Raw genomic sequence first — 23961 nt, 5'->3', positions numbered from 1 at the left:
ATCCAGAGTTCAGCAGCTGCTTAGAATTTGCTTACACTTGTTTATGTTTCCAAGTGGCTCAAAGAACTATTTAACATGCATACATTTCCTGCCCAATATAGATTGGGGAAGTTAGGGAATATGTGAGGTATACAGAGCTTCAAACTATTTACCAGGGGTCTTCAAAAATTATACTGTACCCTCTTGGCCAAAACATACGAGCCTGGTGGAATTTAATATTCTTTCTGAGCCAGGAGTTACTAGAGTCCCTTCCCTTTCATTGCTACTCTCTCTTATGATATCACTCCAGGAAATAAAATGACAGAGAACTGAGGATTGGTCTGCAGTCTTCCCAGCTCAGGGAAGTCTGGTATCTCTACAGGCAGAAGCAGCTGCTGATCCATGCTGCCCTGAGGAAAATCTGGGCCTTTAGAACTCAGGTATGTTAGATCCATAGCAGAAAGACAACCATCAGCATGTATGTCATTTTTATTCAGATTCTTAAAGCCACAGACTTATTAATACAATATATGCAACACAAACCACATAAGTAGGAAACCAGCAGGTGGAGTTTGAAGCAGTTTTATATATTCAATGGTAAGCTTGTGGTGCTAAGTTAAAAGACACAGTCTGTGAACTCTAGATGGAGTTTTTCCACTTCCCACAAACACGAAGAACAGTCATAGCTCTGGAAAGTGAGACAATAAAGAAGGTCACTTTAGAAGTGCAGTTTTGCCTCTTATTTTGCTGAGCCCTTTTGCTCTAGGAGTCTGTTCTGCTAGCAACTGTAGTAATAAGACTTGGTAATAAGTCTTCAACAAATATGGTCAGAGCAAAGAAAAGTAGATAAAATGGAATGGTGTCTGCATACCAGATCCTGTAACGAGCACTTTAGGTTACTGGTTGTTAGACATCCAGGGAAGATGCTGGTGTTATCACCACTTTGGAGATGGCAATACTGGGGCTCAGAGGAGTAAATAATATGCTCAAGGTGACAGAATAAGACAGTTATGAGCCAAATATACTATAATCTGACTCACAAACTGTAATTCTTAAGTAATGGGATTTATGTATTTCTCTTAGTTCTTTATCTTACTTCCTCACTTTGGCCACCAAAGCAGAGAAGCAATCATCTGAGAGTTAACTAAAAGAAAAATGCAATCACTAAATTATATTGTTATGATTTTTAAAAGAAATATTTTAATTTATTTGAAAGATACAGAGAGAGAGAGAGACAGACAGACAGTGAGTATGGGTGTTCCATGGCCTCCTGCCACTGCAAATGAACTCCAGATGCATCTAACAACTTGCTCATCTGGCTTTGTGTGAGTACTGGGGAATTGAACCATGGCTGTCAGACTTTTCAAGCAAGCACCGTTAACCACTGAGCAATCTCCCCAGCCCATTGTGACTTTTTTTTTTAAAACAATGGCTTGAAGTTCATGTACTTACTCTAATTGCATAGGACCACCCAGCCATGAGACTTATATGAAAAGACTTATATAAAACAGAATGTAAGACTTGTGAGGGTAAGAATCTTCATGTATTCTCTGATTTATCCTAAACATTTAGAAAAGTGCTTGTTATCATGATGATATTCAATAAATATTTATATAATGAAGGATTGGCCAAATTGTAGAAGTCAGTGTCATAATCTTCTTTAAGTAATTTTAAATCACAAGAGGAAAATGCCAATTTTGATCTTTCCTCTTTAACATTTAAATTTCTCAAGTTCCCGCTTTAGAGTCATAAGTCACAACCCTCTTAAATGATTAAGATGTGTTTTGCTACACTGAATTTTCAACAGTGATCAAAGATATAGATACATGTGTGATACTGAATTCCTGTCTATTTTTGTGTGAAGTCTCCAGATATCATCAGTCCACGCATATATGTGTGTATAGATTAGCCAGTGCTGAGAGTTTGGAATAACAATTAATTATGTTCTCTTAATGGAACTAGTCAAGTCTTCAGAACTTAGAATGTCAAGGAAATATACCTGTAGAATGTTTTTATTCTAAATATAGATGATTTTTAGAGAAGAAATGATTTACACTATAAATTGGACTGACTTCTTTGAGCAATTCCAGGCAATCATATAAACATGTGAAACACTATTCCCCTTTCTATTGCATATTTGATTGGCATTTGTCATCGTAAAATGACCAAGAGGTTCCATTTCTTCCTCTTCTCAAATTAGCAATATGACTGGACCATCAAATGAAGCAAGTAAACACTAAATGCCAAGCTTTTTTTTTTTTTTTTTTTTTTTCATAAGATCATGCAGTTTTAACTTGAGTGGGAAAAAAATCCTGGAGGCTGAGCTTTTATTTTTTAGTTTTCATCATAACAACTTTTCAACAGCTAAGCCTCTCTGGTAAATGTGAGTAAAGAAAGTGAACTCCCAGTCATAGAACATGTTTACAACTAAGTTAAAGGCTCTTAGAAATAGGGTTTGTGATGGTCCATTGCCAAAACAGGAACTCCAGTAGCCTGGAGTGCATGGCTGGTATACAGCATCAGGGTGGCAGGGCTGCACACCAGCTTTCTCATTTCCACTGAGCGTGACTTGGAGCCTCCACTGCAGACGGCAGGTCAAGCTGAAAGAGTAAGAAGCCTTAAAACTGTGAAGGGTCACTTCAAAAGCAAATTCTAAAGGCCTTCTAGACAAAAGGATAAAGCTTTGTTGAGTAGCAAAATAGTCAAGGTCCAAGGTGAAGGAAGCATGTTAGGTGTAAAGCAAGCTCTCTTTACTTTCTGCTCAGATTCCTAGAATAAGGAACAAACACATAGAAAGAAGGGAGTAGCTCTTGAGTCACACTACTCTGGATTGGTATGGTGGGCTATTCCTTCTCTCACCCCAAGCCAGGGCTTCCAGTTTTATGGTTTTTTTTTTTGTTGTTTGTTTGTTTGTTTTAAGAATCTGACAAAACCAGAGAACTGCTCACACATGCCACTGTGTAAAACTGTATGCCCAGAAACTTACAAGCTCAGGATGCTAAGTAACTTGCATATTAGCATAAAAAGAGCTAATGGATAAGAAAGCACTACCCAAGAGACCATAGAGATTTCCATCTTCCTTCTCTACTCCTGGGGCCTAGGGTGGGCCTTAGACATAATATGTCAACACATATTTGCTAAAAGGGCTATTGGCAGTATCCAGCAAGATTTGACTCCCAAGAGAAAGTACCAGGGATGACATGTCAGGTTAGGACACTACATTCACCATCCCCATGCTGTTTCTGAAGCTGCTTCTATCCAAAGAGGACTGCGTGTGAAAATATTCCACGGGTGATGCATTTTCACAGTGTCTATGGAAGAGGGACTTGGGAAGAGCAATCTACTTGCAAGCTAGGAGGAAGAGAAGCTGTGTTCACAACATGCTTTGCAAAGTAGAGGTTGCTATGTCTTCAAGGAACTCACTGTGAAAGTAATTCATGTACTTAAACCTAGGCAGCTGGCTATATAAGTGGGTTTTAGTCCCACCCACAGCACATTCAGTTTCAGACTCATTCTTCTGTGGGAATTCACATTTCATCAGGAGTTCACATTGAAGATACTCCAGGTCTGGATTTCTGAACCCCAAAGAATCCACCCTAGGTCTAGCCATGTTTTCTTTCCTTATCCCCAAAGGACTTCCATTGATAATGATTCAACATGGCTCCCTTTCCCACTGAGGATGGGCATCATTCTAGCAGCCTGCCCAGAGCCCTCTAGTAGACTGCTGAAAATCTGTCCTGGAAGGTTATCTGAAGCATATTTGTCACTCACAGCACTTTCTACACCTGAGACTGGAGACTGTCTGACAGTGATCTGTGGCTCTGAGGCATTCATTCATTCTGAGTTACAAGTGCAGTCAGGATGGCTGGTTGGTTGCAATCAGCATTGGCTCCATAAACCTTGATGCCCTTGTGTTCCAAACTCGTGAGCAGGCATCTGATGATGCCTGGGTGGATGGATTCTTTATGCTTGTATATAGTACCAGTGAGAGACATTAGCCTTCTTGGTTCAGTTTTGATTGTACCTTAGCCATGTGAACTGCATCTCTTCCTTAGCTTACAGCTCAATTTATTTTTGAGTCAAATGAGGATAAGTTTACTAAGTAACTACAATGATAATGAGTTAGTATTTTAAAAATTAGAACAGTGCCTGGCATATTAAATACTTAATGAAATCCCTTTCTAATGTAAGGATACATGGAATATCAGTGTTTCACACTTGGTGTACAGTACATTTAGTCTGAGTGAAAAAAAAGTGGTGTAATTTTTTTTTTTTTAATCCATGCTTGGGTTCTTGCCAGCATAGCCCAACATTTGCTGAATGCTTGAATACTAGATGTCTGACACTACTGTAGGCCCTGCCAATAGAGAGATAAATAAAGAATATTTTCACCTCAAGCAAAATCTTCATAATTATGAGCCCCCACATTTTCCCTTGATAAAAGAACACATCCATCAACTTAAAAATATATATCTTCTTCTCTTGGATCTGCAAAAAGATTATTGGTTTCTTACTGAAGTTCTATCTAAGATTAATTCCAAAATAAGCAAAGAAGAAAAATTCGAGACCGATGTTGGTTCCCAAGACAAATCTCCTGCTTTGATTCCAGATCAAGTTTCTCTCTCCCCCCCCCCACCGACACTTTTTTTTTTTTGTTTCTCTTCATAATGACCTTGCAACTTTTTTTTCTAGAACTGTCAGTTGACACCCTAAAGTCACAAAAGAATATAGGCAGTAAGTGTATGGTTTCATAAGTTGAAAAGTATTCTTATCTTGCTTTACTTTCTTAAAAATTCATGATTTATATATGAGGGAAATACCGAGAGCCTCTTTTCAGCATCCTTTATTCTAGAGTTGGAGTGGCCAGGGAGTCCAATATCCTCATTCCATTCATGATTGCCATTCTTTCTAGAAGAGTCATTGCTTCAGGTTATATGTGGGTGAGTTTCAAGGAGCTCAAGATATTCAAAGTACCCAAAGTCCCCATCTAGCTTTAAATTCACTAGGGATTTGGGTGCAACTACTCAACTTTACCCATGGTGTGTTTAGGAGTCCTTCAGGTGGATTGATGCTCACAGAAGGAGCTGGTGCAGGCAAGCTTGAGCTTCTCCTAGTTGTCTCTAAAATGGGTATATAACCACCACAGGGCACACATGGAAGTAATGTGTATACACACAGTTCATGCACAGCAAAGCTGTTATTCAAAAATAAGATTAGCTGGGCGTGGTGGCGCATGCCCTTAATCCCAGCATTCGGGAGGCAGAGGTAGGAGGATCGCGTGAGTTCGAGGCCACCCTGAGACTCCATAGTGAATCCCAGGTCAGCCTGGGCTAGAGTGAGACCCTACCTTGAAAAAACCAAAAAACAAACAAGCAAACAAAAAAAAGATATTATTTCTCAACTTCACCATGTCCGTTTCTCATTTCTAAACCATATTAGCTCTATTGATAGCTTATTAACAGCACAGAGTTTCTGTGAGGACTCCATGGATGGTGTGCATGTTGGACATCCTAAAGACTATGGCAAATGCATACTTCCCAACTGGGATGGTCTACTGTGCCTCTACCTCCTGCTGGTCGTGATGTTGAGTTCTCAATCAAGTCTTTTAAATCAAATCTTATCTGATTTTATTTCTCCTTCCTTCCTTCCTTTCCTCCCTTCTAACCTACCTTCCCTGTTCTTCTTCTCCCTTTATCACTTCTCACTCTTTTCTCTTCACCCTCCCTTCCTCTGTCTTTTTCCACAGGCCAGCCAAACAGTACCATTGAACTATACCCAAACCTACTGGTTTTAGTTCTAAGGAGAGAAGATCATCTCCATGGAAGTAAACTTGTAGCATTTTCTTTTGAATTCTTGGCCTCAGAGACTTCTAACAAAATGATCACCGTGGCCAGAGCTCTAAGGCACAGAGAATGCTGGCATGACCCTCTCCCACTTTTTTTTTTTTTTTTAACTGAAAACATTAGGATCAACATTTCCCTCAGAGTGGCTGAAGTAGCACACAAACTGGGCCAGGAAGACTGCTGGGTGGACATGTGTCAAGGGTAAGAGCTAGCCAGGACAGAGGAGCCTCTCAGAACTCTGAGGATGTTTACATGTGGCCCTCCAATTTCCACCTGTCAGACTTGCTTTCTTTAACTTAGAGCCATGTCCAATCAACTACTTTAAGTAAGGAACAAAGAGTTTGTGTAGCCACTAGTTAAGTTTATCTTGTTCCACTGCTTGTTTACTTCCTGTCTGTCTCACATCAAACAAGATGTGTAATCAAAGGTCCTCACCTAGGCCCCAACCTGTAGTAGGCACTCAGTATCTGCAACTTGCCTCTTTCTTCATGAACATTTTCCTCTCCTGAAAGACAGATCTTCATACCTGGGATGAATTTTAAGACATGTTCTATCCTCTAAATTTTTCACCAGAACTCTGTTTTTAGTCATGGGTAGGACAATGCTCAAAGACAGACAGACATAATCATAAACACCTAAGGTCAATGCATAATTAAAGAGGAAGTAGGGACCTTGAAACCCTTCTCTCTCTCCCTCCCCCAAACATCATCTGTGAAAGACACATGGAACATCTATAGTTTAAAAGTCACTGACCTGGTCATTTACTCAACAAATATTTACTGTGTACCTTAAAAGCACCAGGACCAGCAAAAGACTTGGAATTCATGTGATGAACAAAACTGCCATGGTACCCATTTTATGGGCCCTTCATTGTAGTAGAGGGGTAGAGAAAATATACAAAGAAACTAGAAATCAACATAAATTCAGGTGGAGACAAAAGTTAGGGAAAAAATCCAACTCTGTTAACAAGATACATGATAAGGGAGTGAGGGAGAGATCAATTATGCAGGAATACTGTCATGAGAGCAACCACTGAGGTCTGTCCAGGAGGTGATACTGCAGCTGAATTCCATGTGACAAGAATAGTCCAGCCAGGCAGAGTATGAGGGACCTCATTCCAACTGCGTTGAAGATGGGTAAATAAAGAAGTAAAGCAGAGTGACTCCCTCAAGAACACCTGTGAGTGAAAGCTTAGGCCAATATGAAAGTTTCCACTCTCAATTGAAATGACAACTCCACCTTTACCATCGTAATGTAGTATTCTTTACTCTTAGCTTCAGCAAATTGATCTGTTCTTCACTTCTGTAGAAAGTTTCTTTAAATGCTGTTTGATGCATTCTTCATACTTTCTTCCTTTTTCCTTCCCTTTCTCTCTCTCTTTCTTTTTTTAGAGGGAGAGAAAGAGAAAGGAAGAGGCAGATATATACATAGATTGGGCATGCCAGGGCCTTGAGCTATTGCAAAGAAACTCCAGATACATGTGTCATCTTGTGCATTTAGTTTACATGGGTCCTGGGGAATCAAACCTGGGTCCTTAGGATTCACAGACAATTGCCTTAACTGCTAAACCATCTCTCCAGTCCTTAATGTTTTAAAACCTCTCTCTCTCCCTCCACCCCCTCTATCTCTCTGTATACCATAGATGGCACATGTGTGGAAGTCAGAGAAAAACCCAGGGTGTTGGTTCTCTCCTTCTACCTCTTCGAGGCATCAAAAATTCTGCCATCAGAAAGGCCAGACTAGCTGAGTTTGGGATGCTCCTGACTATGTCTGCCATTGATATAGATTCACTCTGAATACAGATGTGTGTAGCACACATAAGTTTGTAAGTGGATGCTGGTGATCCAAACTATAGTTGCCAGGCTTGTGGAGCAAGTACCATTAACCAATGAGATATTTCCCTAGCACCTATTTCTTAATTTCTCTGAAAGTCATTCTTGTAGCCAACTTGTGGCCATATATAGTAAAATAGCCCAGGTAAGCCAAGTGTGTGTGTGTGTGTGTGTGTGTGTGATGGAAAGTAAGCATACACTTTTAAGCAAAAGTAACACAAATCTATTGGAAAATAAAGGCAAATTGACTCTCTTTGCTTTGCTATCTTAAAAAGGAAAAAAAAAAAAAGTGTTGTAGAGTAACAGCACCATGATGTTTTCACCTGAAAGTTTATACAAAAGAAATTTTAAGGTGGTTAGAAATAATGGGAAAAAAAGCCAGCATCTCTGTGTCTCTAACCTAATAGACAGTGAATTTTAGTGTTTTTACCCTTTAAAACACAGTCAAATGACAACCATGACCAAATGACTATTTTGGCTTCATGCTAGTTAAATCTTGCTTTGTTAAGGAATATGTACCCAGCTGGACTGGAGTCTCAGACATAATCCAAAGACCCCCACGACTCTAAGAGTCATAATGATGCAATTTGAAGAGCTATGTTCTAACTGCATCTAGTGATATGAAGGGAGGGCTTGGGCTGAGAGATTCTCTTGATTTAATATTTATTTGGAAATTTTTTCCTTTGTTAGTCGCTAGAACAGAGTCTGTGTATTTCTTTTTTTCAGTTCTATTAAATCCATAAACAGAGCTGAGTTTTAAGGGCTTAGGGCTACCCTGGGGAAATAGGTGATTATGCTCTCTGCTTAGCATTTAGTGATAAGAGGGGAAAGGCTGTCGATTGAGTTCCCCTCCCCCAAGCCAATTTCTCAGTGACTCTCTTTCATAGTTCCCCTTTAAAGAGGAAACATATTTTAAAAAATGAAGTGGTGACACATAGAAAATCCTATTCATCAATCTGCATTTTACAATTGTTATGTGTTTATGAGAGAGACAAACAGATGGGGAGCCTGATGTATATAATGGAGCACTAGTCAATTCCTGAGCAGGAAGGCTGTCCAGAAATATTTTACTGTTCATTTTATATTTTATGTGTCATGTCAGTATTTCACAGTGGTGCTCACTTGGGAATATTATACAGAAATAATGCAAGTATGGAGAGATTTGGGGGTAGGATCCGTTCTCCCTCTAAAAAGTAAATTTATTGAATTACACTCAACCCCTACAACAGTATTTCCTATACTGGAACTCCAATCCATTCCCCCACCCCCTCCCCAAGTAGAGTAAGAGGTGGAATGATTTTCTCACTATTTCTTGCAAGGGGACTAAGCAATTAACATGGATAGGCTGGCCCCTTGTTCCATGTGAACAAGCTTACTTTAAACCCTTTCACCAGAAAGAATTTTTATTTATTTAAAATAGCAGTTCATAGCCATTTTTGTTACCTCTCCTTTTCTTTTTAAAATTCTTTCTCAATAGTCACATTGGAGAAGACATTGAACCTTGAGAGACAAAAGCAAAGAATCAGGGAACATTCTAAGCATCATCACAAAGATGACATCAGAGGCTGTCCAAGCCACTCACCAGGGGCTTCTTGTTATTTTTCCAAAAAAACAATAAAAGGCAAGTGATTCCTAAAGAAGTAAAGGACTTGCTTAAGTTGCAATGCTGGTTCCACAGGACCTCTGTTCCTCTTCCTAGGCCAGACTCATACTGCATCACTAATTAGCACAGTGGGTAGTGATAATGTAAACTCTTCACCCTTCCCTCTTTATTTGCTTGTTCATGTACTGTGAAGTAATACAAAAAGAAAGTGGGCACTTAGGGTAGTTCCCTAAAGAAAAACAAATGGGAATTTAGAAGCAGTGCTCTTAAAGATGGAACCTGCTTATTTCTTCCTTATACTCTGTCCTACCTCATAGTCTTTTGACCTAGAAGATCGAATGCAATTACATTGCCCATATATATTTGCTATGATGTTTGACTCTCCCAAGGGCAGCATAACAGTACAAGAGGAGTGACATCTTTATGAGGTTAACCCTTTTCTATTTTAAGGGTGTACTACTGAAGGCAGATGTGTTCCCTGGAGCGGAACAAGAATGCTGGAAATTTGGTAGTTAGGAGGAATGAGCACACCAGGCCATCATCCAAGAAGGGAAAAAATAAATTGTTGTTCAGTGGAAAACAGTGAGCTGGGGAAAGTCTAGGAGATTGTTGATGTACAGGAAGTGAATGTGAGGTTACCAAGGAAGAGGGAAATCGAGTTAAATGCAGGGACAAGAGAGAAGAGCAAGGAAGTTAATGTTTGTTAAGCTCTGCCATGTGCTAGGCAGCAGTTAAGGATCCCCCATGTACTATCTAACTTAGCACCTATCTACAATCTTTTGAGAGAGTAACAGTTACCCCAGAACATGCTACCCACATTCTGCTAGCAACACTGCAAAAAAAGAACTAGAGCCATTGTCCCTGTTAGGTCTTTCCAACTCTGCTTCAGTTAACCTTTGTGGCATTCTATGCCACCCCCAAGGTTAGTATCTTAATGACATGATGCAGCATTTCTCATGATGTTGTAGGTTGCAGATGGTTTTTTATTTTATTTACTTTTTACTGATTTCACCTAGACTCCATCCTGTGGCTGAACTGGGTTGGAAGATTGGGGATTGGTCAGCCATATGAGAATGGTGGTCCATCAGAAGTAGAAGCACTTTGCTGTCTTGGTGGGGATGCTCAGTCTCTAGCAGGTTAGCCCATCTTCCTCATGTGGTAGTCTGGGACTCATGTTCCAAGAGAAGCTTCATAAAGGCCATTCTTAGAAGTAGCACAATGCCATTTCTGTCACAGAGCCCTGGTTAAAGCCAGTCATGATGTCATGCAAGATTCAAAGAAGGAGACAGATTCCACTCTTTTTATGAGTATCAGCATTACATTCCAGGGGGAATTGTTACACTCATTTAGAAAAAACGTCACCACAGGCTATAAGTTCCGCCTACAATGCAATTTTTGCAAACATGCTCAAATCTGTACTTACTGTCCTCTTTTTATATGTTTATTAAAAAACCCCTTAATAAAATGACTATCCTGTATAATGCAGAATACATGTGAGAGAGAAAGCTTGGACCCTATTGCTTGCTTTTCTGGGTTCTTTTGTGTGGTGTGAGTGTGTGTTATTGTTCTTGTGTTTTAATGGGCTTTAATTTCTTCATCTATGAGAAGAGAGTTTGGTCTACTTTCTCCCTATGGGCTCACACAACTCTGTAAATTGTAGAATAGTGGCCTATTTTTAGAGCAATATGAACTGGTCCTCTAGGGGGATGGGAAGGATGGAGATGCGAGAAGGCTAGAAATGAGATGGCTTCTGGTTTGCAACACATTCCCTTGTATTGTCCTAGGTGCAGAATTTTTAGCAGAAACTCGTTCTCATGTGTGATTATAATCATACATGCTCCGGCCACCACCCTGGCCGTTTTTACTTATTACATGCTAAATAGCAGAAGGTAGCCCTATACCAAGGTTTAGAGTACAAGTCCTTGCTCTGAGGGTTTCTAGACTAGTTAGACAAAACAATTCCCTACACAGACTAACAGCAGCACTTAAGAACACCTGCAGTACACACGCACAGCAGCTAAGAAGAAGGGTGAAAGGGCTCCTGAGCCAATATCTTCCTGAGGGAAATGCTTAGCTGAAGCTCTCTCAGAAAGATATTGTTGCCTGGCCTATGGAAGATCAAGTTCCCAAGGAGAAAACGAATGTTTAATTTAGCACAAAGACAGCTCAGCCTCTCTCTCTGGGGGACTGAGCTTGCAAACAGATCCACATGCAAAGTCTCTAAGCCAGGAAACGAAGCTTGCTCTGGTACAATGCTAACAGGACTTGAACTCAAACTTTACTAAGCTTTTGCCTCTGTTGCTTCTGTCAGAAGGGCTATAGCTCTTACCTGTGTAAACTGATGTCTGTTCTTTGCACTTTTTTTTGACATTTCTGTGAAATAACCAAACATAATAATACCAGTAACACAAGCTTTTAGCTGTCCGAAATTACATGGTTCTGTGTGGCAATCCAATGTGCCACAGCTGGTTTAGCAAGCAAGCAAGCAAGCAACACTCCACTTAGTGGAACCAAGATAGTGACCAATACCTTGATTTCTTAGCTGCTTATCCAAAAAATATTTTTATTTATATATAATTTAGACTCCAGAGCCTTCCAGAAATGAGCAGCCTGCACTTAAATGTGGCAATCATCATTCCAAAATACTGTGCAGTACATATCATATTCAATTAAGCCACTTCTTTGCACCCTGGTCACCATGACTTTAAGAGATCAACCTGTGTTCCCAAGCAGTTGTTATCATTTGAAGCAGACTTTTGCTTGAAGTATATTTTTTAAAAAACATGTAATTAACTCTCTGCTCAAATCCCTCAGAATTACCTAAGAGACACTGTTGAAGAATGAGAAATTCAGCTGGGCATGGTGGCACACACCTTTAATCCTAGCACTTGGGAGGCAGAGGTAGGAAGATCACTGTGAGTTCGAGACCACCCTAAGACTACATAGTGAGTTCCAGATCAGCCTGGACTAGAATGAGACCATACCTCAAAAAAAAAAAAAAAATCAATTAAAAAGAATGAGGAGTTCAAGGTGTCTGGCTTCATGCAGGGTGCAAGTTATTAGTGTGGAAGGTGAGATCCACTAATATACCTGAGCCATGCTCCTGACAGAAAATTTTAGAAGCAACCATATTAATGATCCCATGTCCTATAGGAAACTGTCAGAATGATTCAGGAAATGAGCACACTATTAAACATAAAAATAAAACAAATCCAACTGAGTTTGATGCAATATTTTCTAAGCATTAGTATCTTTGAGAAAAGAGAGGAGATCTCTGTTTAAATGAATGAAACAGTCAAATAAACACATGGCATCTTGAATACATTCTTTGCTTAGAGTTAGAACCAAGAACTCCATCTTTGCCTAAATGTTACCCATTGAAGAGAAGAGACCATTCTTATTCTCACTGTCACTTCTCCACAGAAATGTCATGCTTTTGATTAAGAATTATCACCACTAAAACTTGCTTAGAAGGCTTAGCAACAAATTCTTCCTGTTTCTTGTGGACAGTAGCACAGTTAAGACACACTGAACATAGGACAGACTCAAGGCAAGGAATTTTCAACATGCTTCTTGGTCCAGGTTGGGGGGGGGGGTGGAGTTTGTATTACCTTTTCACATGCAGGTACAGAGTTAGCTATTTCCATAGTATTTTTCATCAGGGATCTGGCATTCAAGAGCATAAATTTAAATCTCCACAGCCAGAAGTTTCTAACCATTTTTGACTTAATTCTGGAACTAGATTTACTTAAGAATTCACTAATTTGAATTAATAATTTAATTAAATTGGTAAGGTTGGGATACACCCTTATCTGGATTCCAAATTTCAATAGTTAATTTCAATTTCTCATTTGCTCATGCTCCACATTGCTAGTTGCCTATGGAAGCCCAAACTGTATTCTAGAAGTAAAGAGTCAAATAAAAACTACAGTCAAGTTCTAGATTAGAATCTTAGAATCAGTCCTAGGATGGGAAGAGGTAGTAACTGGCCCTATTCTCAAAATACTGCTTAATATACTCTAGAAAGATGGCAATGGGACGTAGATGACATCACTGAACTAAAACATCAAGGTAAATTGGGTAATACTGTGTCTTCATATAAAAGAGAAAGACCATGTTCTGTCATGAATATCTGATGCACTTCTGGACATAGAAACCTAAACTGGGTTGTTCAAGAAAGTCACTTCTCATATAAGTAATGACTAAAATTTACTGAGCCCTACATGGTAATTGATTTATTTAATAAGCAGCTTGAAGAAGCTAGTCCTGCTACTGTCATTTTGTGGAAACTGTGGCAGGATAATTGGGCGGATGTAATCCGAAAAAGCCAGTTGTTAAATGATAGAGCTGAGACTTAAAATTTGGTCATCATACCCCAGATCCCAGGTTCCTCTTAACTACTCTGTTAGCTTCCCTCTTTCAATAACCTTAACTTTCTATTTCCAGTCCTATCTTCAATTTAACTTTAGATTATAAATTACAATAGGACACCATTGCCTCACAGCACCTGACACTACCTGCACAAGACCATCATAAGAGGAGGAAAAGATCATGACATCAAAATTAAAAGAGAGACTGATCGAGATGGGGGTATGATGGAGAATGGAGTTTCAAAGGGGAAAGTGGAGGGAGGGTGGGTATTACCATAGGGCATTTTTTATAATCATGGAAGTTGTTAATAAAAATTTGGAAGAAAAAACAATTTTTAAAAAATTACAGTAGGACAAAGACAACTCCAATTTGTTCATTAATGTTTGTCTGACACTGTGAATGGTACAGAATACCTGCTGTGATTATATATTTAGTGAATAGTTTCCCCAAACTCCAAAAGGCACCCATGTTTGTAATCTAATGCATCCTTTCAAACTGCTTACTAAAAGCTAAAACTTGGAGCTGAGGAAATAGCTCAAAGGATAAGATCCTGTGCCACATAAGCATTAGGGCCTGATTCACCTTCAGTTTAATTCTCTACTGCCCACATAAACAGATGGGCACAACCATGCACTTCTTTATCCCCAGTTCTGTAGGGGGAGGGGTGGAGACCAGAGAGGAATTTGATGATCAGCTAGTCTTACCACCAGATTTGCTGCCTGAAGAAAAACATACTGATGAGTGATATAGGAAGTTGACATGCTCTGCTCTCCACATGTGCATGTGCAGGGTGTACATATCTGCATGCCTGTGTATAAACCACACATACACCATAACACACATACTTTAATAACAATGTGAATTGTGATGTGTGTTGATATTTTTATAGCTTCTTTTTCAGTATGGTCAGACTTGACTCTGGCCTTCCTTAGCTCTTAGAGAATATGTAAAGGTTTCTCTTCAGGCCCTGTATTAGGAAGTGGAGCAGCTTTAATTTTCTCATATCTGTCCCCTATGCCTGTGCAGGAAGGTCAAAGCTGGTAGACAGTCCATTAGCTGTGGGCAACGTCCCAGCCCCATGCTGTGAATCAGACAGGGAAGGAGGTGTTGACTTCTCTCCTATGCCCTTTACTTCATAGAGCCTTGGAAATGTGGACCAAATGGGGGAAACATATTTCTGATTGAACCTTATGGCAAGTAAAAGATCTGTCATATATCTTTATTAAAAACAAGTAAATCTCAAAGATCGCTAGAATCACAATGTCTGGTAAATTTGGGTTCATGTTTCTTTAAAATATGACATTTCTAAATTTGGATACAAACAAACTCAACTGTTAGGGAAACCACTCTGTATGTCAGGAGAGCACACAAACTTCAACAGGACAGTTCTTGCATGCACTGGAAAGCCACAGAGCCCAAGCAGAGGGGTTGCTTTGGCCCTGCTCCTTTTACTCTTCTTCTGTGTCTAGCCAGTGTGCTTTTAAAACTCCCTCCTCTCAGTGCCAAAGGCTGTGCTGGATATAGCTTACTGTGAATGGAGACATGTGTAAATAGCCAGGTATTAAGCAACTCAAGGGACTTGTAGCTAGGTTGTACAGAGCACTTAGGTAGTATGCTCTGAGAAGAGGCTGCTGTAGGAGAAATGCAATACTAGTCTTCAGTTGTATGAAGGATCATTCTTGTTTCACAGCTACTGACTTCTCTGAGCCTTTTCATCCCTACCTTTGATGAGGCTTCTAATTTGCTCTTGACAGACCTCTATAGCCTCTCCAGGATTTGGGTGGAGCTCATTTGTCCCCCTCATTCTCCATACCAAACAACAGTTCTATGCAATTTACAAAAAAGTTTTTTATTTATGAGAGAGAGAGAGAGAGGCAGATAAAGACAGTATGTGAGCTTGAGCAGGGTCTCCTGCCACTGTAACTGAACTCCAGATGTATGGGCCACTTTGTGCACCTGGCTTTATATGGTTACTAGGGAATTGAATCTGGGTCATCAGGCTTTGCAAGCAAGCACCTTTAACCACTGAGTCATTTCTCCAGCCTCCTTCTGCACTTTTTTTTTTTTTTTTTTTTGAGGTAGGGTCTCACTCTGGTCCAGGCTGACCTGGAATTAACTCTGTAGTCTCAGGGTGGCCTTGAACTCACGGTGATCCTCCTACCTCTGCCTCCTGAGTGCTGGGATTAAAGGCGTGCGCCACCACACCCGGGACCTTCTGCACTTTTAATGCTCATGCCCATTCATATGCTTCCCTAACACCCTTTAGAGTCTCTTCCTCTTTCTAGTCCCTGCAGTGACCCACATTCTTCATATAGCCTTTCCTGGCCTGGATTTGAGTTTCTGTCCCACCAACTACTAATAGTACTCATGTTTCATTCACTGATTCTGTTCAATACTATGTTACTTTGCTAAATAATAAAAGCTTTACTTCACAACGGGAGAGATACTGATGCTAAAAAAAAGAAGAAAAGTCATGTGAACTCAAGAGTTATGTAAAAGGGAGCTCAACTTTCTTTGTTTTTAAGCTGTAGTAGCTTTGCTTATTTGTTTGAGTCAGATTTTCACACGTACAGTGTGTAACCTAGACTCTCCTTGAACTCATGCTTGTCTTTTTGCTTCAAATTCTGATTGTTAGATTCACGGGCTTGAGCCACCATGCCCTGCCCATGATAGTGTTCTTATTTATAAAATGGGACAAATGTTGCCCACCTGGCTGATTTTGGTAGGCATGAAATAAGACATGCAAGAAAGCTCCCTGTGCTCTCTGTTGCTTCATATGCATGCACTCTTCTCTCCCTTTGGTTGCCGGGTCTGTTTTGGATCATCCTACCTGCTTAGCACTTTTGCTGTTATTTCATTGTGGTGATCTTAGACTGTAAGCAAGTCCAAAAGGGAAAGGAGGAGGTATGTCTTTAGCTGTATTTCCTTTATTCTCCCTCAGAGCTTGCTGGAGTGTGAAGGAAATTAGCATGAAAATGCAGAAAAAAGAATTTAGAGTTGTTTTCATTAAACATGGAGAGCTCTGTCTATGAACATGAACTTTACAAGAGACTGGGCAAAAAACAAGTAGTAGAATCCACTCAAAAAGGTTCATCTGTGGGTATACAGCAGAACTGGTTATATATATATTTTTTTTTTCAGATTTCCTTCTATGCTATTTCAGATTAGGTAACAGTGCTAACATTAAAAAAAAAAAATCATTAATAATAGAAACACCCTACCATGGCTATTCTTTTGGTGATATTGACTTGCTATGTCCAAAAACATTTTAAAGTCCATATTTAAAGCCGGGCGTGGTGGCGCATGCCTTTAATCCCAGCACTCGGGAGGCAGAGGTAGGAGGATCGCCATGAGTTCGAGGCCACCTTGAGACTACAGAGTTAAATCCAGGTCAGCCTGGACCAGAGTGAGACCCTACCTTGAAAAACCAAAAAAAAAAAAAAAAAAAAAAGTCCATATTTAAAATCTTGGTACTTTAATTATAGACATGGAGAAGACATATGCATTTAAGTTTGAGATTTAGAAAAAGTAATGATGTACATGACTGAGCAATAGCATCATTTCAAAGACAGTAAATAACTTCTTTAAAAAATACTGACCCAAGCAAACATCTTGGTGTACATGACATCACCTTACCACCAAAATAAGTTCTCTGATAAAGTGCTGTGCCAACTTCACTTTCTATTTGAAACTTTTTGTATTATATTTACTTGAGAGAGGTGGTAACGCTATAGATAGATAAGAAATTTATTTTTATTACTTTGTTCTGGAAAAGTAGAACAGAAATAGATCAGTTCTTAAGAAAATGATAGCTGCATAGTTAAATAATATAAACATTCCTATTACATTCTTGGAGGCACAAACACCCAGATCTTCATCCTCCCCTCCCATTTGCAACTCTCATATATTGAGGTGTCAATTAGAAACTTCATTATTACCAATTATAAAGAAACAGGAAAGTTGGCAATGATTTAACTTGTTTGACTTTCTTAAGCTAACATGTGACAGACATTTTAGACTATTGTTGGCAAAATATTTAACTTTCCCATGCCATTTGTGTGAACAACTTTTCTACTACTCCTTAAGCCTGTAGAAGACACACCTTGACAGAGCTTTTCAAGTCCAGGTCCAGAAACTAAAATAGAGGCCTGAAAAGGACATGCCTTGAAAATCCTCAAGACTGTCACAGAGCATTTTAAGTAGAATTCCCTAGGATTTCAGGGACACCTAAGTACACTGATATTTCAGTTTTATCTTTGATACTGAATTTGCAATACCAATCCCTGTGTTTACAATAAAAGCTATTTTACTATTTAAAGGAGGCAAATGAAAGCTGAGTCTACTTCCAACCCAGGGAAGAACTGCTGAGCTTATTATTGTTGTTCACAAATACATGCATGTATGTGGCATGTGTGCCTATTTATATGTGTTTGCACATATAAGTACATGAAGACATATGTATATGTGTGCATGTCTGTGATGACCAGATGAAAACCTCAGGTATTGTCCTGAGGAATGCTGGACACCTCTTTTTGAAACAAGATCTTTAATCAGCTTGGAGTTCACTGATTTGGCTTGTTTGTCTAGCCAGTGCAATCTTCTGCTGCCCAGCATCTTACACAGGAAAAGAGGATTGAACTCAGGTCCTTGTGCTTGCAAGGCAAGCACTTTACCAACTGAGCCATTCCCCTACCCCAAAGAATTGATATTCTTATTTACTGTTCAGTAGCACCAGCAAACACTATAATACTTTAGCTTACCCAAAGCCTGTTCAGAAACGCATGTTCATGCGCTTCCCTCAACAAGCTAGTACCAGGTCATCCAGCAGGCTAGTGGCTAAGTAGGCAGAGAACCAAGGGATCTTTGATCTACTTTCCTTCCTCCACAGCACATTAGAGAAAAGATAATCTCTCAGGCTGAAGCTGACTTGGAACCAGTTATCTACTCATCCTAGCAACACAATCTATTCAACAGAAAAATAGAGCTTGTCTCGGGCAGAAGGGAAAGATTAATAATGCACCATGGAAGCGCTAACCTTACTGTTCCACGGGGCCAGTGGTTATTCCTTTCTACAGTTCATTCAAAGATGCAAATACACTTTACGAGAAAATGATTTAGTGCCTCAAGCCTGCTTTAAGTGGCTAGAAATGGAGATATTCTCAAAGCCCTATAATCTCATCCCTCTTCAAAATGCACGCCTGTAGTCCCTGTAGCCATAGGGCATCCCCTGATCTTGTTCTTGAGCTGAATGAAGAAAATGGCTGAGTAAGGGCTACAGAAATTAGGCTTTCAATGTACATAGAATTAGAGCTGACTTAGATGTTATTCCTCCATTGTTCTTGAAACTTAAGGCTACTACAAGTATCCAAATAGTATATATTATTTGTGGCAGAGCACCTCTCAAAGGTGACATTATCCCACTGAATAGAAGTTGTCCTCTCACCTTCATTCAACAAATACAGAAGATCTATGAGACATTGTGCTACAATGCATGCTGGACACAAAACGCTCATCTGGGGACACAGCACATATTTGATTTTAGATGATCAATATCCTCTCCCTTTCTCCAGAGGACATTTATGGGCACTTACAGCATACAAATTAACTATTAAAGTGATACATTCAACACATACAGATCATATAAATCTGCTTATGGACACAGTGGCAATAAAATTAAGAAAGAATCCCGGCAAAGGCCTTTTAAATCAACATTGTCTTTGAACATAAGAGAAGCCCAAGCAAAGGGAGACCTCCCAATATAATGGGCTTGGTGAATCACTCCTGAATGCCCAGGCCTCCCTTCAGACACAATGTTATCAGGTTAATACAGCACTTACATCACTGTCTCTGAGTAACATGCTAAGGAAAAAAGTGCCAAATTTAGAAGCTAAAATGGAGAGGGAATTTCCAATAACCAAAAGAGGGGTATCAGATCAAGCCTTGCATATCATGTCTTCAACAACGAATGACCATTAGGACAATGCTGCCCTTTCTTTTTCTTTACTTATGCTAAAACTCCCAGTATTGTCATGACACCCGAAAAGGGAGTTCATACCACAGAATAGTTTAGGTGATGGCTGCTGGGTAGAAAAGAGAAAAAAGATTCCTGAGAGCAGGGAAGACAGCACGAACACCTTTGGCTTCTGCACCTATAAGCCTTTTAGTGGAGACAGGCCAGACACTGACCTCACTTCCCTGCCACCAGCAACATTGCTGTTGTAGTTATGAGAACCACTCAAGTTGGTTTCATTTTGCATCCCAAAACACTCCAGAAAAGCAGGAAGCCTTATCACCTTTTTGGCAAGTTGGGCAAAGGCAAAAAAACAAAACAAAACAAACCAACAAAAAACAAGGCCACAGGGGTCCACAAAACATTCTTTGCAGAGGCAGGGATGTGAAGGCCACAGGAAAAATCTACTCGGTGGCCCTGTCCATACGATAGCTCCTCAGTCTTGGCACCCAAGACAGAGATCATTCTTCCCCATCCGGGGCTGGCCTGGGCTCCTCTCTCAGCATATCATCCCCAGCAGCTCTTACAAGGAAACTGAAGCACACAAAGCCGTACTATTGGGAGACTTGCAGACAGATTATAAATTTACTGGGGACAATCAAGGCATTTAGTTACTTTTGGCTGCAGATGCTGGTGACACACACATGCACACAAACCTCATTCTTCTCACAATTTGAGCAATGTTTTACCCTCCTCCTTCATCCCAGCATCTATCTTTTGCACAAAATAAATCTCCTTGCTACTCTGCTATATAATTCCAGGGAGAAGTGGGAATGAAGCAGGTGGTAGGGGAAGGAAATTGGGCCTTGAGGTTCCAGTACATACTCATAGGCTATTATTATTCAAAGACAAAGACAAAACAGTAAACACCCTCCAGTTTAATGGGTCTGGACCTGGTGGTCCAGGACTTGTAGTTCTAGGCAGCCCAAGAAGAAAATATGTAACTGGTGTGGGAGAAGAGTAGTATCTTGGTTCCTAGATCTTCCACAATCTCTGGAACCATCACAGATGCAGGAAGAGAAGAGTCAGAAGCATCATCCTAGGGTCTAGCTGGAAGTGAAATTCTCCCTTAGGAAGAGTTCCACACAGTATTATCCTTCTATGGCCTTTCTGAACACCGTGGGGGTTGTATGGCCATCCCCTGTTGCTGCCTTTCATCAGGGTTGGCTTGGCCAAACTGTAGCTGCACTGTGAGCAGTCATAGAACTTCAGGAGCCTTGTAGAATTCATGAAGGCATGCAGATCAGGGTCAAAGACCCCTGCATAGCAGTTTGAAGGAAGCCAGGACCCAGTAGTAGGTCACCTGACCAGGAGTGGCAACCAAGAATCAGTGATTCAAAGGATACTCCCTCTGGCTGGGGTGTTGTCTGTGACTCCAAGGGAAGTACTTCCAGTTTGAACCTTACTCAGGCTTTGGGTTTGTTACGCTGACAGCAGGAGTGCTTCTTAGGGTGAGAGCTGTGTAAACAGAGCTTTGCACCTGCCCCTGCCACCATGCAGAGATAGCACTACTCATTGGAGTGTCTAGAAAAGAAACTCCATGCTGCTGAAGGGTGGAGGAGGCCACTGCAAACCAGGGAAGCATTCTTTCACTAGTCTGGGGATGGGATATTTTTCCCATGTTTTTGACCAAGGGACAGGGAAGCATTTGACCTGTGATGTGGAGTCAGTTACTTTCTCTTCAGAGCGGGAAGGAGGAATGAATGGGGCAAGAGGAATGGGCTTTGAGAAAGGTCAAACTGAGCTGATAAGTGCTGCCAGGCTAGTGAATGGCTTGCTGATCCTAATCAGCACCAACTGGCCAAAGTGGAACATCTTTGCGGGATTCCTCAGCTGTGACCTTGTTCACAAGCTGGGCACCTGGTGAGACTCTGGGGAACCCAGGCTTCTTACCAGTTAAGGAAGACCCTGCAATTAGAGAAAACCAGTGTCTGAGTTCTAGCAAGCTTTGATGGGTAAGAGCAAACACCAGAGAAACAGGCTTGGTGGCCCTCCAGGTAGTCTATGACATCTTGGCCTTTTCATGGCCATACATTCCACACGAGGCCAAGACAACCTGCACCCTCACAACAGGCCACCCAACCACAGCCAGAATCATGAGAAAACCAGGCGCCTTACCGCAATCAGGGCTGAGTTCCGCTGGTCCCCTGGGGCTGAGGCTGGTGGCTGCTGTTCCCCGTTTATCCCACCACTGCCACCGTTGCTACTGTTCAGCAGGTGATGGTGGTGATAGTCTGGTGGGGGCGGTGGGGCTACTGTTGCTGCTGCTTGGGAGGTAGTAGGAGGGGCAGCAGAGGTTGGTGGAGGGGCTGGAGTGGTGGCAGCGGTGGCTGTGGCCTTGGCATGCTTGCCAGGCTTCCTTGCCCCTTGGCCATGCTGGACCAGGCTGAGGAGCTGCAAGGTGCTCTCGCGTTCTCGGTCTGAGCTCTCGGCCCGACCACGTTCATAGCGTCCTTCACAGCTCAGGTGGTGCTGGCGACAGACCGCAATCCGTGCCCGCAGGCGTTCCACTATAGCACTGTGCACTCTCGGGGTGACTGAGCCCCCTCCAAGGAGCCCCGCCCCAGAGGCCCCCCCCAGCCCTCCTGCGGGGGCCTGCGGGGGCGCTGTGTCCCCCATCTTACTGGACACAATGATTTCAGCCTCTAGGATGGTGAGGTGGAAGAGGCCACTGCTGGCTATCGCAGGGCAAATCTGGTTTTGACAATGTGAGCTCAGTGTTCAGGGCCACATGAATAGAGGTCTTCAGAGGTTGGGGTAGGGGGAGCAGAAGAGAAGTTATGGGGGATGGGAGTTAGTAAAACGAGGGTTCAGATAAAGAATAGCAACCAATTGGAGAGACTAAGTTGGAAACAAACCCTGATCAACTTACTCTAATTGCATTTGACAGCTCTGGAAGTTGGGCAGAGTTGGTGGATTTGTTTTCTCCCACTGGGCTGGGCTGATGAGAGCCTCCAGGTACTTTGTAAACACAGGGTCTAGGGGTTAGTTAAGAATTCAGGGATTGTCAGGCAAGAGACAGAAATGCATAGCAAAAGAAACTGAGAGGAGGATTAGTAGAGATCTGGACTCCCCCTCATCTGAGTGCTTCAGAAAATTATTTATGGGGGTGTTTCTGCAGAGAAACACATTTCCAACATGGTCTATGAAACAGGCAGCCTTGACTTTTTACTTAGGTTAAAATATAAATAACCAATACTGTTTAAGAATGCTTTTGAAGTCAATGTTCAAAATGTGCAAAATTAAGGGAGACTGTCTTGACTTTTGATTTTTTTCTTCCCTTTCTCTTCACTCTCGTGTTTTCTTCTCCTGGGGCCGAGGTAACAGTAGGATGTTGTCTTCTCCCCAAAGGAGACAGCTTTTCAATCGTTAACAATGTCAGTAATTGGACTTTGGTACCATGCTCTTCTCTTCAGCTAATCCAATCCCCGGTAAAATCCTCATCCCTCTAATGTTTCTTAGTCTTAAATGAAAGAAATCTGAAGTGGCTAGCTACTGAGAGAGCTCCTTCAACACATTTTTTTTCTTTCCCGCTTACGTTTCTATCCCTCACCCCAGGCTCTATTCTAATACAGCATCAAGAGAGACAAACTCTTCCGAGAGTAATTTACAAACGATGGTCAAACTTACAAACTTCCAGAAAATTGCACCGAATCATGTCCAGCCACTTTCCTGTCCACTTTTGTACATTCCATCCCCGGTCAGTGGCTCTGAGGGTCTGGACTTGCAATAAGCAATGTGGTTCTATCTCTTGTATTGCTCCGCTTTATAGATGGAAGGAAAAAAAAAAAGAAGAAAAGTAGCTTGTATTTTCCTTTCTCTTTCTGGTCTGTTGTTAGCGGCTTTGCTGACACTGGCTCCCGCCCGGAGTCACGGAGATACACAGGCTTTCATTGTGCTGCGATAGGAGAGGGAGAGAAAGAGAGAGAGTGAGACAGCGAGGGAGAGAGAGAGAGAGAGAGAGAGAGAGAAAGAGAGAGAGAGAGAGAGAGAGCCAGCCAGCAGGCTGCAGATGGGGGAGGAGGGCGGGGAGCTCAAGGCTCCCTGGTGGAAGGCTGGTGCCACTGCTCAGTGAGTAATCGCAGCCAGGCACGGGAAAGGGGAGCGCAGAGGGCCTCCCAGTGGCTGTCGAGGTAAACCCTGGAGCCATGCTCGCTCTCTCACTCAGATGCAGTGGGGGAAGACTGGGGAAATTCCCCAACCTCCACGCAACTATTCCACCAGCTCTAAATGTTTAAGAAATTCCCGACCAGGGAATGTATTTTCCCTTCCAGGCTAGCAGGATGCCCCCCTGAGGATATAACTTTCATTTTTCAATATGCT

General features: G+C 41.3%; 1 protein-coding gene across 1 annotated transcript in view; it reads right to left on the bottom strand.

The window, feature by feature from the left end:
- Maml2 (mastermind like transcriptional coactivator 2) overlaps positions 1-23616 on the bottom strand; it is a 362740-nt gene extending 339124 nt beyond the window's left edge. The window contains exon 1 of the mRNA XM_004661918.2: positions 21757-23616. Within this exon, the coding sequence (XP_004661975.2) occupies positions 21757-22257 (501 nt within the window). The 5' untranslated portion in view covers positions 22258-23616. The remainder of the gene's footprint in view (positions 1-21756) is intronic.
- Positions 23617-23961: the final 345 nt, after the last annotated feature.

The sequence above is a fragment of the Jaculus jaculus genome, chromosome 3 (genome assembly GCF_020740685.1).
Source record: "Jaculus jaculus isolate mJacJac1 chromosome 3, mJacJac1.mat.Y.cur, whole genome shotgun sequence".
NCBI lineage: Eukaryota > Metazoa > Chordata > Mammalia > Rodentia > Dipodidae > Jaculus > Jaculus jaculus.
This window is presented reverse-complemented; position numbering and strand designations above follow the sequence as displayed.